This window comes from Rhynchophorus ferrugineus, unplaced genomic scaffold (genome assembly GCF_030347505.1).
Source record: "Rhynchophorus ferrugineus isolate W39M unplaced genomic scaffold, kcgeb_rfMv2 rfM9, whole genome shotgun sequence".
Lineage (NCBI taxonomy): Eukaryota > Metazoa > Arthropoda > Insecta > Coleoptera > Curculionidae > Rhynchophorus > Rhynchophorus ferrugineus.
In genome coordinates this window covers 29765897-29781324 of record NW_027472588.1, presented here as the reverse complement: position 1 = coordinate 29781324, position 15428 = coordinate 29765897, and the positions used below count along the sequence as shown (strand labels likewise).

Genomic DNA, 15428 nt, shown 5'->3' with positions numbered 1-15428 from the left:
TTATTAATATCATAACATAATATATTACTTATATTACATTTTTTATTATTAAACGGTAAAGTATTTATTGTATATTCAGATCTAGATATAATATAGGATAAACTTTATACTAAGTAGTTTTTATGCAACTAAATATACTTATGAGATTTTTTCCTTAATTTAATTTTAATGGAAAACATATATGTATGCAAATTTTTCATTAATAGTTATGGTTGTAGTATTAACGCATTTTTATTTTCTTATGTATGTCGTTCTGTTAGATATATATTTTCGGCTTGAAATCTTTGTTGGTAATTTCAGTAGCAACCGTTGCGGTAGGATCCGTTTTATTGTCTTTATTCGCCTCTTTATCTTTTCGTTTTTTAACATTTCTGTCGTGCCGTCTCTTGATTTCTAGAATGTCCTTCATTTCCTCTTTATCTTCGTCCTAAAATAAATTGTTATTTAACGCTATTCCATTGCCAACATATATATATTTACCGATTGGTTCAATCTCAACACTAAAGCTCTTTTACCATCAGACATTGGTTGTGAATAGACCATTAATTGCTTTAGTCGTTCGGAAGGGCTTACTCCTCTTTCTACCACCAAAACGATTCGAGCCCATTGTCGCTGCCATTCGTTTCTAGTCTCAGCTATTTTCTGATACGTGTTTCCCATCATCGCGATCAACATATTGATGAGGAGAATGGCAACGATGACCATAAAAACAACAAATAAAATCTGAAAAAGGAAAGACGAAGGTGTTATAAGAAAAACTCTGTATAATGCTCATACCTTGGCCTCATATTCATGTTCGGTTCTTGAAAAAGCGTTATAGTAATCCCCAAAGTTTGTCATCGACATGAGGAACATGGCCATGATAGATTCGGTTGGGGTTGACATGGGATTGGAGGCGGAGTCATCGACGTCCTCTGGTGTTAATGGGTTGTCGAAGGATAAAAATATTATGTAGTAGGCTGAAATTTTCTAACAGTCAGTAATTATTAATTTTCGTTTGTTAAAACGCCTACATTGAGAGAAACCCATCACAAACACCAAATAGATTGTTGCAAAACGCAGCAAATCACCCATCACCATTCTGTATATCATCACGACAAATGGACCTACTGTTTTAAAACCCCTGGAGAAATGAAATAATTATTAATTAAAATAAAATGGTGATTTTAATATCAGTTGTAAAGTACACTTGCGCGTATCAACATTCAAATGTTTTACGTTACTGGTGAGTTAATTAGTATTTTTTTAATCCAACGAGTTTCTTCAACAGTATGTTCCTGAAGCTGCGTAATCCATAAATAGTTCTAAGTTGGGTGAGATGTGGACAGTGGCCTAGCAGCATTAAGTAACTGTGTGAGAAAAGGCAATGGCTCAGTCTCAGTTGATTCAAAGTACAAAACATAGAAATATAGAATGGGAATTTAAATATGCACACCTGTAACCATGTTTTATACGTCCGAATCTCAAAAGAGCCATAGGTAAAAAGATTACAGATTTATTTTCTTTTTTTGGATTTGAAATTTTGTGACATCTATTTAATTTTTGTGCATAATTGTAAGGAGTTGTTATGTCGTTTTTATATACAAAAATACAAAATCATAATATGAGTGGTATTTTCCAGAATGTCAAGGTTATAATAAAATTAATTACTTGTAAAAGTATTTCGCTTTAGCGCAGAAACGGTTTTTAAATATAAATAATAATAAACTTTAGGAAACCGGTTATTCTACTTTACAAGCAAACTGAATGGCTTTTGCACTGAATGACTTCCGATTTTCCGCCGCATCAGCTCAGCGATAACATTATACCCAAATATTTGATTATTTTAGAAAAAAGAGATGTGAAAACGTACCTTTGAAATTTGAGCTATCCCTCGATTTTCCCCCCTTCCCTCACAGATCCTGATTTGGTTACAATGGAACCACATCGGAGGGGCACTCTTTCGAATAAAAAAATAATTTTGAAAATCGGCCCACAATTGACAGAGAAATCGACGAACATATATTAAAAAATATATATACAGCCGAACATAGAACCTCCTCCTTTTCCGAAGACCGTTAAAAATCAAAAAGCTGACCACCCAAAGAGACTATTGTTTATCTGACAGTAAATTTAAGAATCTAGTGTCCATGAAATACTTTTTTACTGGTTGGACTGGAGTGGATTTGACTGTCTGGTGTGGATTAACAGGTCAATTGAAAAGTCCCCGGCCTGACACATAGATGGTGTTACTAGAATTAAATCCATATGTTTTTAGTTAGCCCTAACCCTCAAAAGATGTGTGAACCTCAAAAGAACTTTGAGCAAAAACAAATATTGTGAAAAAAAAGGAATTTCGCGTGTAGATAAAATATTGCTTTTTCAAAGGAAAAATACAGTTGAAGCAAAAACTTGGCTTGATGCCGAGTTTCCGGACACTGCCCCAGGAAAATCAACCATCAAGGAATGGTATGATAAATTTAGACGTGGTGAAATGCACACCGAAGACGGTGAATGCAGTGGACGCCCAAAAGAGATTGTTACCGACGCAAGCATTACCGGAACATTACCGGAAAAAAATCCAAAAAACGATTTTGAATGATCGTAAATTGAAATTGAATGAAATAGCAGACACTCTAAAGATATCAACTGAAAATTTGGGTATGAAAAAGCTCTGTGCAAAGTGGGTGCCGCTCGAGCTCATATTGCCCTTGCAGACAGCGTGCTGTATTTGAGCTAACCATTGCAATCTGTGGTCGAACTGGAAACCGATGTATGAAATTTTCTAGAACCAGGGAATAGGGAATTTATCAATTTGAAGGCGATAGGCGCGAAACTCCTTCTTGCAGTGGAACAGAATAGCTTGAGTTTTGCTCGGGTTTATCTGCAGCTGCCAGAATTTGTACCATGCAATCGCCTGGTTCAGCTGGTCTTGAAGTCCGTTGCGGATAGCGTCGGGATTATAACCAGTTGTGAAAATAGCGGTATCATCTGCATAAAATGCTGTGTGGGAAAGTTTGTGGAGTGGGAAATCAGCCTTATAGTGGTTGAGTAGGGCTGAGGCTAGTGGAGCACCTTGCGGGGAAATTAGGTCATTCGGCAGACCAAGCTTTTTCGCTTTGAATATTGGACCGTGGTGCCATACTTGATCAAAAGCTTTGGAGACATCTAAAAAGATGGCTCCAGTTTTTCGACCTTTTCTTAAAGCCTGGTGAATTGTTGATGGAGGCTTGAATGTTTGGCACGGAAACTTTTTTGAAATTTTTCGTTCGGGATTATGTGGTATGCGTCTGTGAAGTTTTTAAAGCGTGTAATATAGTTTTTTCGGCAAGTTTGGAAAGTGAACTAAACAGGCTGATGGGCCTGTAGTCAGATTGATTGGACTTGAATGACAGAGACAAGCGCATGTTTCCAGTTTTTTGGGAAATGCTTCCACCTCAGGATGAAGTTGATAATGTTAACAAGTTCTGATAGCTCCTTGCTAGTGAGATTTTTTAGACGGTCTGCTGTCATGCCATCTGGGCCTAGAGCTTTTTTAAAAGACAGATGATTTATGTAGAGCTGAAGGTCTCTGGGAGAGACTATGCTCTTCAGAAGATGAACGAAAGAAAAAACGGAAGTCCTTCCTCTTTAGAGAGGGGATAGTGTTATTTATGATGGACAATGTCTGTTGAGGTGGATCAAGAGATGGACTGCATTTCATTCGGCTTTTTCCGGATTTGTAAAGGCGATGTCCGTGGAGGAATCTGCCTTCAGAGGGGGGATTGCGTTCGAATTTTTTTCCATTACGATTTTGGCGGCGCGCCAGAGGTCACATGGGGCAGTGGAGTTGCCTAGATTTTGAAGAAATGAATCTCATTTCTTCTAGTTCCAGACTCTAAGCAGGACATGCCCCTGACTTCTCATCGTCGATGCCTCTTATTACGTGTCCAGCAAACTGATTCAACGCGATATCCTCCTAGAACCCATAACGAGTGTGATTCGTAGTGCTAGTGCGCAGTACTCTGAAAGACTATTAGTGCATACCAGTGCACTCGCCAAACAGTTAAATGTGCGCGATGACAGTGAAGTGCGTAGACTCAAACGCAAACTACAAATAAACACATAGTGTGAGATTTAATAACCTCTAGAATAAGTTAGAATAATCTTTAGAATAAGTTAGGAGAGACTTTAAAATAAGTTATAATAGTATCTAGAATAAGATTTAGATTATAAGTTCTTCTACATGTTAGGATGGTTATACTATATAACGGAAATCATATAATAATACTTATTGCCCACAGGCAGATTGTTGACGTTTTAAGGGATTAATAAAAAAATTACACAAAAATTAAAACATCAGTAAAAAAGAACTATAAAATATAGAATATCACTTACCTACAAAAAAATAGAAAATATGGCGCTGTGGTCAACATTACGACAACCGCGAATACGTCTTCAATCTCATCCAGACACAACAATCTCAACCAAGGTATAATACCGAAGACCAAAATACACGAGAACAAAAACATTACCCTTGACGGAGCAGTCATCTACAAGAAAAACATCAAAGCTCGTAAGAATGAGGTGGTTTAAACCGAATACCAAGTTTTCAAAGAACATCCTTAAGCCCAGGAACCTAGCCTCACGCACAGCTGCGGCCAAATAGAACAAGGCACCGAACGTGATTCCTATCTCAGCAGCAAATCTGGTCTGAGATTGTGGTTGATCGAAGTTCATAAGACGACATTCTTCTTGCAGATTATCCCACCATTCTTCTACATCATAATCATCGTTTTCACCTAAAAAAAACAATGTAAAAAAAAACATGTTATATTTTATTAAATATTGAGGATATCATCTAACTTTTCTTATGTTCCTTTATAGCTGAATCAATTTTATGTAGAACAATACCAGACATGTTCAAAATTGTTGATGTACTTAAGTTTAACTGATATGAAGCGTTCATCTTTGTGGAAGTCGCATTTGTAGCATTTTTAGATGCATCAACGTGAATTGGCGGTCCAGGACGTAAAGTAAAGGCTGAAAAGTTATTCCTATATTGTTACATAATTTAATAAATATAGAGAGAAGAGATAAAATAATAGAAATACCATGCAATATACAACGTGGGGCCCTTAAAGCCTACCAAAAAAAAAAGATAAGTAAGTTTGGTTTTCATAAAAAGTTTATTTGGTCTTAAAAACCCCATTAAAAAAAGTCTGGTGCTATTAAATCCGGAGATCTGGCTGGCCATGCTAAATCGCCACTTCGCGAAATTACTCTTCGTGGAAAATCGTCAACCAATAATTGAATTGTTCAACGAGCTGTGTGTGATGTGGTCCCATCTTGCTGAAACCACATCTCCTCTCGTACAAGAAAATTTCGAATCATGTCTTGGTAGCGTTCAGCAGTAACAGTAACTACAACCCCTTGGTCATTTTCAAAAAATAGGGACCAATGATGTTTCCAGCATAAATACCACACCATACAGTTGTTTTTAGTGGATGCAATGATGTTTCATGAATTAATTGAGGATTCTGTGTTCCTCAAAACCACCAGTTCTCTTTATTGACGTGGCCATTATCAATTTAGACGAAAAATCTTCTATTTCCTCAGACAGCCTTAGGATTGCATTACAGTACTCAACTCGTTGATTAGGATCTCTCGGTAGCAATTTTTGTACTAATTGAATTTTGTACGAGAACATTTTCAAAATTCGCTTTAAAGTGCGTGCAGAAATGTGTAACTGGGAACCACGTCTCCGAATTGATGTTTCTGAAGACCCTGCAACACTATCGCGCACCAGAGCCACATTTTCAGCGTTACGAGACGTCTGTTGTCTTCCAGAACGAGGCTTGTCTGCTGTCGTACCGTACTGTCAAAAATTACCATGAAAACGATAAATTATGGTTTTGCGAGGCAGTGGACAATTAGGATATTTTTGAAGCAATTTCCGCTGAGTGGCAATAATGGAACGATTATTTTTAAAAATATTGTCACTATTTCTGCTCGTGATGTATATTTATCCATAATAAAATTTATACATCTACACAAAACAATGGTTAAAGCGAAACTGAGTTAAACGTCACATAACCAAGATGGCGCGCAATCAAAATAGTAGAGGGACTTTTGCCCCATCTTATAATATATCTTGTTGAATGTTGGCACCACTGTCTCCGTATAAATAATGCAACGTATGTATTGCTCACTTTGCAGCTCTCTTAATTCCGTGACGGTTAAAGCAAGCGATTGGTGATATATGTGAAAACATCTGAATTGTGTAACGTTTCATGAGGGACAATATCCATGGTAATGACAGCATACACAAAAAATGGTAAAACATGATTGGGGAAGAGGAATAGTGGGCTAAACCCAAAGTTAACTGACACATTATGAACATTAACAACATATTTTTAACAAAAAAATTGGACCGACTTCAAAAAATAAATAAGGAAATGTTATAAAAATCTAAATGTACTGCTTAGGTTAGGTACACTGAAAATGGCGCCCGAAACATAGAACCTCCTCCTTTTCCGAAGACCGTTAAAAATCAAAAAGCTGACCACCCGAAGAGACTATTGTTTATCTGACAGTAAATTTAAGAATCTAGTGTCCATGAAATATTTTTTTACTGGTTGGACTGGAGTGGATTTGACTGTTTGGTGTGGATTAACAGGTCAATTGAAAAGTCCCCGGCCTGACACATAGATGGTGTTACTAGAATTAAATCCATATGTTTTTAGTTAGCCCTAACCCTCAAAAGATGTGTGTATAAATTTGACAGATGTCGGAAAATTAGTTTGTGAATTATATCATTTTGAATAAAGCAACTTTGAGCAAAAACAAATATTGTGAAAAAAAAAGGAATTTCGTGTATAGATAAAATATTGCTTTTTCAAAGGAAAAATACAGTTGAAGCAAAAACTTGGCTTGATGCCGAGTTTCCGGACACTGCCCCAGGAAAATCAACCATCAAGGAATGGTATGATAAGTTTAGACGTGGTGAAATGCGCACCGAAGACGGTGAATGCAGTGGACGCCCAAAAGAGGTTGTTACCGACGCAAACATAACCGGAAAAAAATCCAAAAAACGACTTTGAATGATCGTAAATTGAAATTGAATGAAATAGCAGACACTCTAAAGATATCAACTGAACGTGTACATCATATCATTCACGAAAATTTGGGTATGAGAAAGCTCTGTGTAAAGTGGGTGCCGCTCGAGCTCATATGGCCCTTGCAGATAGCCTGCTGTATTTGAGCTAACCATTGGAATCTGTGGTCGAACTGGAGACCGATGTATGAAATTTTCTAGAACCAGGGAATAGGGAATTTATCAATTTGTAGGCGATAGGCGCAAAGTTAACTGACACATTATGAACATTAACAACATATTTTTAACAAAAAAATTGGACCGACTTCAAAAAATAAATAAGAAAATGTTATAAAAATCTAAATGTACTGCTTAGGTTAGGTACACTGAAAATGGCGCCCGAAATAAATAAACAATAAAGGCGCAGTAGAGACGAAGTGAACAAATCGGATCTCGTCGACGCTCATAGCATAGTTATTAAAACAAGTAATAGGTTAAAAGTAGCGATCTACATGTTAGATGTCGCGAAACATTTTCCCAAAATTTCCTATAAAGTTAAATCTTTATTTCTCTATGATTTTGATTATGGTATAATTTAATCACGAAACGTAGAAAAACGCTAAAAGCACTGTTTTTTAATTCTACACATAGAAAATGGTGCCCAAAATAAAACAAACACGCCATAGAAATGAAATGAACCAATCAAATACGTTCTGTGCTCTTAGTATAGCGGAACAAGTAAGTTCAAAGTAGTGACATCTAGATATTGGACGTCGCGAAGCATTTCTCCGAAATTGTCTATAAAGTTAAAGCTCTTTTTTATCTATGGGTATAATCGACAAATAATTTTACAACTATCCAAAACAACAACTGGTCCTGGCGGAACAACGACATCTCTTTGACAATTTCTTCAAGATCGCGATACTTGTACAGCCCTTGTTCTGGAAAATCGATGTTCTTATTACTGGTTTAAGATGTAATTTATGATGAGTGAAATATTTATGATTAAAGGTTTTGTTTGTATCAGAACAATAGTGTGTGGGCAGTATCGTTGGTCTTCTTGATTCGCTAAATAACCATTACTTTGCATTAAAACAAAATAATTTGAAAGTAAATTAAAAGTTTGTGCTTTTATCAATTTCATAACATACATACCGACTAATGAGATAACAAAGTAGAACGCAAAAGTGAAAAATTGTCGGTAAAATTTAAATTTAACGAATGTATTCCATTTGGCATTCAACAAGTCTATAAGAACGCCATCCATAAGCTCTAGATGTTCATCTTTGTCCTAAAACATTCCAAGTTATTTATTTAATATGCGGATAACAGTGGATCGAAAGCAAATAATGTCGTAGTGTCAAATTACGTTTGTTTTAAGATTAAGGGGAGAAACCCTTTACAATATTTTATATTGTAGAAGATTTCAATCGATTCCGATTTCAGTTTCATCAACATTTACAAATTTCAAATTTTCCAAAATCTATAACAGGTGTATCTTTATTCAAAATGATCACTCAGTAGCAATCGATATTAACTGTTCCTCCAGGTTTTAATAGTTCATTAGAAACGACATATGTCACCCATCTTTTGGATCTTTCCTACCGTCTGCAATCATTCACAAACTGTGAGTCGGCTCACATTCAACTTTTCAATTGTTTTTGAGTTTGCATCGGGTCTTCATCCAATAGCCCTAGCAATTAATGTAAAACCAGGTTTCATTCTGGTCCTCTCATTCATATAGCTGGCCGGATTACTCCGAATGAAATCCCCAGAAAAGCTGACGTCAATAAAAAGCAATTCTTATAAGTTTATGAAGGTTGTAGGTTATCTATGTATGTTGATTAAATATAAAAATAGCCGGCTTGGTGGCACAGTGGTAAAGGCGATGGGACAGTCCTCCTACTGTTGCGATAGCCGCGGGTTCGAATCTCGCTGGGGTATGGTCGTAAATTTATGTTTGTGATTGTTTAAAATTTGTGAATGTTCTAGGCAAGAGTGTAAAATCCGACAAGGAAAATTATCCCAGTCACATCCGTAACCAGGCTGCATAAGACCGGATGTCTTCTGGGATGATTTCTAAAGTTGGTCACTCTCCAGTCGGTAGGCTTAATGCTGAGGACTATGGTTCGGAGCCCACGTTAAACTTTAGGCCCAGTCCAGATAAACCCATAGTTGGTAAAAGGAGACTTTAAAATATATAAAAAAATATATATATAAAAATACTTGAGTGACCATACCCAAAACTTTAGTCTCTAGAAACATATATACTCTGCACTAAATTTGTTAGAATTTTGGCGTACATTGCTGCTTGGATATTTAATGAAGCCCTCCATTTTTATAACTATTGATAAATTGATATTATTTGAAAATACAGTTTTATTAAAAAAAATCATTTTATTAAAAAATACTTAATGTTTCAATAAAATTATGAAAAAATTGAAATTTTAAGGTGTCCAAAGGATTTCTTCCCCTTAATCTAACCTAAGCGAAAAAGATAAACAGTTTTCCGTTATATAACTTATAACAAAATTATTACATCGGTGATTTATACATACTCCGAAAACTACTAAATTTAAAGCTGATGTTTTGCTAATTTGTCCCGTTTTAACGTCGATTGTATCTATTTGGGATAGAGGATAGGCAGCACAGGTAATACTTCCTAAAACAGAACGATTTACTATATTAGTTCCATATATTCTTGTAAAACAACCGCACTTACCAATTTGCCAATATATTTCCCTTTCTAAGTTTAAAATATGAAAGAATATGTCTATTCGTGCTAATTTCGCAGACAGTGTGAGAGGTGTCAAGTTAAGGACGTTCCTAATGGACAAACTAGAACCCACTTCATAAGCCATATCAAAAGCTTCCTGTAACAAGAAAAATATATATACATTTGTGCATAGATATACATATACAAGTTTTATAAAATCATTTTCCAAGGATATACACAGAAAAAAGTTGAATAAAATGGTCACATCTAGAATATTATAATTTTTATTAATATTTTTATTTTTAGTTGGGTTTCTGAATGAATTTTATTTCAGTAACATATAGCCCATTCAATAAAACAGTAAACTCATCATTTAAATTTATGTCGCCAAAACGTCGCAATGTTGCCGCATCAATTTTGAGTTCAGAATAATAAAATAAAAATAATGTTATCAAATATAATTAATTTAAATATTTTAGTACATATAATGCATACATTGTCGCGTTTCTGTTCGACATTTATTGAGACTAATTTTTATTTTTTTGTGACTAATTACTTTATTTAGACTAATTAGAGAGACAATCTGTTTCTGACTCTGACATAAATAGCTTCGGCATTTTCAAGCAGAGTAATAATAAACAGCGATTCGAAATTTATCAAAACAAGCAAGGAGCCACAACAATATTTACTGGATTATAACCTGTAATTATTATCACTATATCATATTTTGAAAAAATGTGTAGACGTTTGAGAACCAGACAAATTTTATAGGCTGATTCTGTTATATATTCGGACGTAACTTTTTTTAACTAGAATTAAAATGGGAAGGAAAATATTGTAAAACTATACCAGCTCGTGTAGTTTATTTCGTTTCAATTTAGATTTTCAACTGATTTTCTGTGAGTTGTTCAAATGTATTGCTTCCATGTCGTTCTGATTTTGCACTGGCTATATTTGCACCACATAAATTCAAATTGGCTTTATAATTAATTGATAAACTACTATATTTAATTTACAACTATCCAAAACGACAACTGTTTGGTCCTGGCGGAAAACGACATCTCTTTGACAATATCTTCAAGATCGCGATACTTGTACAGCCGTTGTTCTGGAAAATCGATGTTCTTATTACTGGTTTAAGATGTGATTTATGATGAGTGAAATATTTATGATTAAAGGTTTTGTTTGTATCAGAACAATAGTGTGTGGGCAGTATCGTTGGTCTCCTTGATTCACTAAATAACCATTAGTTTCCATTAAAACAAAATAATTTGCAAGTAAATTAAAAGTTTGTGCTTTTAATTTCAATTTTATAACATACATACCGACCAATGAAATAACGAAATAGAATGCAAAAGTGAATTCAATTTTGATTTTCAACTGATTTTCTGTGAGTTGTTCAAATGTATTGCTTCCATGTCGCTCTGATTTTGCACTGGCTATATTTGCACCACATAAATTCAAATTGGCTTTATAATTAATTGATAAACTACTATATTTAAATTTAGGTGAAGTTAGTTCTTTGATTTTGAGTCTGATCTGCTCTGCCATTTATCTAACATGATGTTTCCAATTTAATATACCCAATCATCAAGATGGATGCCGAATTATTTCGCTGATTGTCATTGAGAAATCAAGCATCTCTCAATTGAGATATTCCATGATAACAATGCTCATCTTGTGGATTAGTCCAAAATGTCACACCCGGTTAAGAGAGAAATGTATAACAGGTCAATTGAAAAGCCCTCGGCCTACCATAGTAAAACACATTTTTTTGGCATAATTAGTTTTTATTATTCAACATAATTCCCTTCCAGGGTGATTGTAGCGACTAGATTATAACGACCCTCCAACTTTTCGATACCATTTTTGTAGTACGATTGGTCCTTTGCTTCAAAATAGGCCTCAGTTTCGGCGATCACCTCTTGATTCGACGAAAATTTCTTCCCAGCGAGCATTCTTTTGAGATATGAGAACAGGAAATAGTCACTGACGGCCAGATAATATGGTGGATGAGGAAGCAACACGAAGCCCATATGTTTTTTAGTTAGCCCTAACCCTCAAAAGATGCTTGTATAAATTTAACAGCTGTCGGATCGTTAGTTTGTGAATTATAGCATTTTAAGTGAAGCAACTTTTGCTATTGTGAAAAAAAATGGATAAAAATGAATTTCGCGTGTTGATAAAAATATTGCTTTTTGAAGAGGAAAAATACAGTGAAGCAAAAACTTCAACCATCAAGGATTGATATGCTAAGTTTAGACGTGGTGAAATGAGCACCGAAGACAGTGAACGCAGTGGACGCCCAAAAGAGGTTGTTACGGACGAAAACATTAAAAAAATCTACAAAAGGATTTTCAATAATCGTAAATTGAAATTGAATGAAATAGCAGACACACTCAAGATATCAACTGAACGTGTACATCACATCATTCACGAATATTTGGGTATGAGAAAGCTCTGTGCAAAGTGGGTGCCGCGGGAGCTCACTTTTGACCAAAAGCAACGACGAGTTGATGATGATTCGGAGCAGTGTTTGAAAATGATCAATCGTAAACCTGAGTTTTTGCCATCATTAATGGCCATCATAAACCATCAATTCACTCCGAAGTTCAATCGACAGTCATCCGAGTGGACTGCACACGATGAACTCGCTCCAAAGCATGGGAAAATGCAATAGTCTGCTGGCAATGTTATGACGTCTTTATTTAGGGATGCGCATGGAATAATTTTCATTGACTACCTTGAAAAAGAAAGGACCATCAACAGCGACTATTACCTAGCGTTATTGGACCGTTTTAAGGACGAAATCGCCGAAAAACGGCCGCATTTGAAGAAAAAGAAAGTGCTGCTTCACCAAGACAATGCACCGTGTCACAAGTCAGTAAAAACGATGGCGAAAATCAATGGATTGGGCTTCGAATTGCTTCCTCATCCACCGTATTCTCCAGATCTGGCCCCCAGCGAGGATTTCCTGTTTTCAGATCTCAAAATAATGCTCGCTGGGAAAAAATTTTCGTCCAATGAAGAGGTGATCCCCAAAACTGAGGCCTATTTTGAAGCAAAGGACAGATCGTACTACAAAAATGGTATCGAAAAGTTGGAGGATCGTTATAATCAGTGTATTAACCTGGAAGGGAATTATGTTGAATAAAACAAACTAATTTCTAAACTAATTTTTCCAAAAAAAATGTGTTTTACTATGGTAGACTTGGGACTTTTCAATTGACCTGTTAAGCTATATGTAATAATAAATAAGATAACTTACTACTTTTGAATAAATAACAAGCAAATGAAGTACAGTATTTCCATTAGTGTCTTGGGCATTGGGATCGGCGCCTTTAGCCAAAATCAGTCGAAAACACTCCTCTTGTCCCAAACACGCCGCAAATGACAGAGGATATTCACCCCAATAAACATAACTATTAAATAAATACAATTCAAAATCTAGCATTCATTATGATTGATGTACATCACCCTTCGTAGTTAGTTACTGGACTAACATTAACCCATTCGTGATCGACTGAATCAGTTCTGGACGATTTCTGATCTTCCGGGCACATAAAGTTTCCAAAACACCTCTCTTGAAAATTCACATCAGCCGCCAGAAGGAATTTTACCATAGATGGATCTTCATTCACTATAGCTATATGAAGAACATTTTCACCTACAAATTATAGGTACAATTGTTAGTCAAATATAACATGATTAAGTGATAAAATATCTACCATAATATTCATCGGATATATAAATATCGTTGATCAATTTTGGGTAGAATCTAAGCAAACGCTTAGCTATATCGGCGTGTAAGGAAGTAGCGTTTAGTAAACAAAGATGCAAGATAGTTTCGCCTACCGCGCCTCTATCTTTCAGTTTCCAGCAGACGTGTCGATACATCGAAGGATCTACAAATTAACGTGGGTACTACAAGATTTAAACTGAATAATTGCGAATAATTTTACTTTTTTCGTATTCTTCCTGGGAAATGTCAGGTCCCTCGTCATCGATCTCATACTCGTCTGGGTTTTCCATCGCCTTTAGCTGTGGTAACTGGAAATATATACGTTTTTGACCATAAATTACTTTCTATTGTTTATATAAGAGTTCTAAATAACGGCAGGTCGATGCAACTTTTGACCAAGGTAAATCACACGTCCAAAAATTTGTCTATTTTACAGCAGATTCATGCCCTTTCACATTTGGTACCTGGATCTGAAGAAACCGGTTCAATAAACAGTCAGCCAACACTGAAGGAAACACCAGATCCATCGCGAACGTCACGTCGAACATCCATGAAAATATTCCAGAGAACCTCGCGCAGTTAATTCGTCGCCACGCATAAGAACCTAGCATTTTTCGCATATTTCAACTATCAATTTTGTGAGCAAGTCTCAACTGACCGAAGAGCCCACAACGCTCTTGCGACGACAGGGAAAATACAGATTTAACTATGTAGGCAATTTTGGATAATAATTTTGTGTCGTCCAATATCCAAATGTCACTACTTTAAACTTATTATTTGAATCGCTATGTTAATAGCCGAAAAGCCATCCTCGATCTAACAGGTCAATTGAAAAATCCCCAGCCTATCATAGTAAAACACATATTTTTGGCAAAATTAGTTTTTTTATTTTTCGTTATAATTGCCTTCAAGGGTGATTCACTGATCATAGCGAACCTCCAACTTTTCGATACCATTTTTGAACCATCAAATTTGAAATCACACACGCCCTCTGTATGATCTAGTTATGCCCTCTCCACTAATCATTCTTTATCCAATATATACCGTCTCCGATTGATATGTGATACACAGCATCATTCATATGAAGATGTCAGAAAGTAAGTCTTCTCGGATAGCATTAATGACTAATTGATTTTTCCAATGTTTAATTCATATAGGGGTGTTCAAATACAGTCTACGTATATAGGTGCATATAAACTTTATTTAATAGTAAATTAATTTCTTACCAACTTATGCCTTGGTCGTTCTTTATTTCTAAGTAACACCAGCTGTGATATAGGAATATATTTGCCTTCTCCTTTATTGTATAAAAATTGTTCCACCTGTATATTTTATTTTTATTAATTACATTTTTTTCCTACAATTTATACATGATTTACGTTAATACCTTTGTTTTTATTGCATGGTCAATCTCGGCAAATTGTTTGTTTTGTGTTGCCCTTTTCATCAGTTCTACTAATAATCCACCACCTTTTAAGTCGCACAATTTATAAATGGGTTGCATTGCAGCCCCAGCCTGTTTTTTAACACCACTAGTAACATTGCTTTCAGTATTACCCATTGTTTAAAACGGTTTTTAATCACAAAATTCTTCAAAACTTCAATAAATATGTTAGCTTTATAAATCGCAGTAACCCTTATTGATCAAACAAAAAAGCCGATAAAGCCGACAACTTCAAATTCATTCTCAATAAGTATGTGTGCTGAAAAATTGGCTTTGCATTAAAATATAAAACAATTAAACGCCCCAAATTTATTTAAAAATAACAGCATTAAATTGATTACCCATTGTGCAATGCTAAAATCGGCCTAGAGTTCTCTTTGTTTTTAACGGTCAAATATTTTATTACATTTCATTTGCCATTCATGTATTATGTAAAAATAGCAGTTTTTACAATTAAAAACATTCTTGTTTC

General features: G+C 35.3%; 1 protein-coding gene across 1 annotated transcript; it reads right to left on the bottom strand.

Moving 5' to 3' along the window:
• Positions 1-130: 130 nt before the first annotated feature.
• nan (transient receptor potential cation channel subfamily V member nanchung) lies at positions 131-15169 on the bottom strand. Its single transcript, XM_076414421.1, has 16 exons — positions 14900-15169; positions 14739-14834; positions 13733-13820; positions 13499-13675; positions 13248-13437; positions 13039-13192; positions 9777-9927; positions 9613-9716; positions 8210-8345; positions 4825-5001; positions 4564-4760; positions 4357-4511; positions 1014-1123; positions 778-959; positions 481-723; positions 131-427 (listed from the first exon to the last, which is right to left on the bottom strand). Exons 1-16 carry the CDS (start codon positions 15071-15073, stop codon positions 257-259), a joined length of 2505 nt encoding a protein of 834 aa, XP_076270536.1. The 5' UTR covers positions 15074-15169; the 3' UTR covers positions 131-256.
• Between the last annotated feature and the right edge of the window lie 259 nt (positions 15170-15428).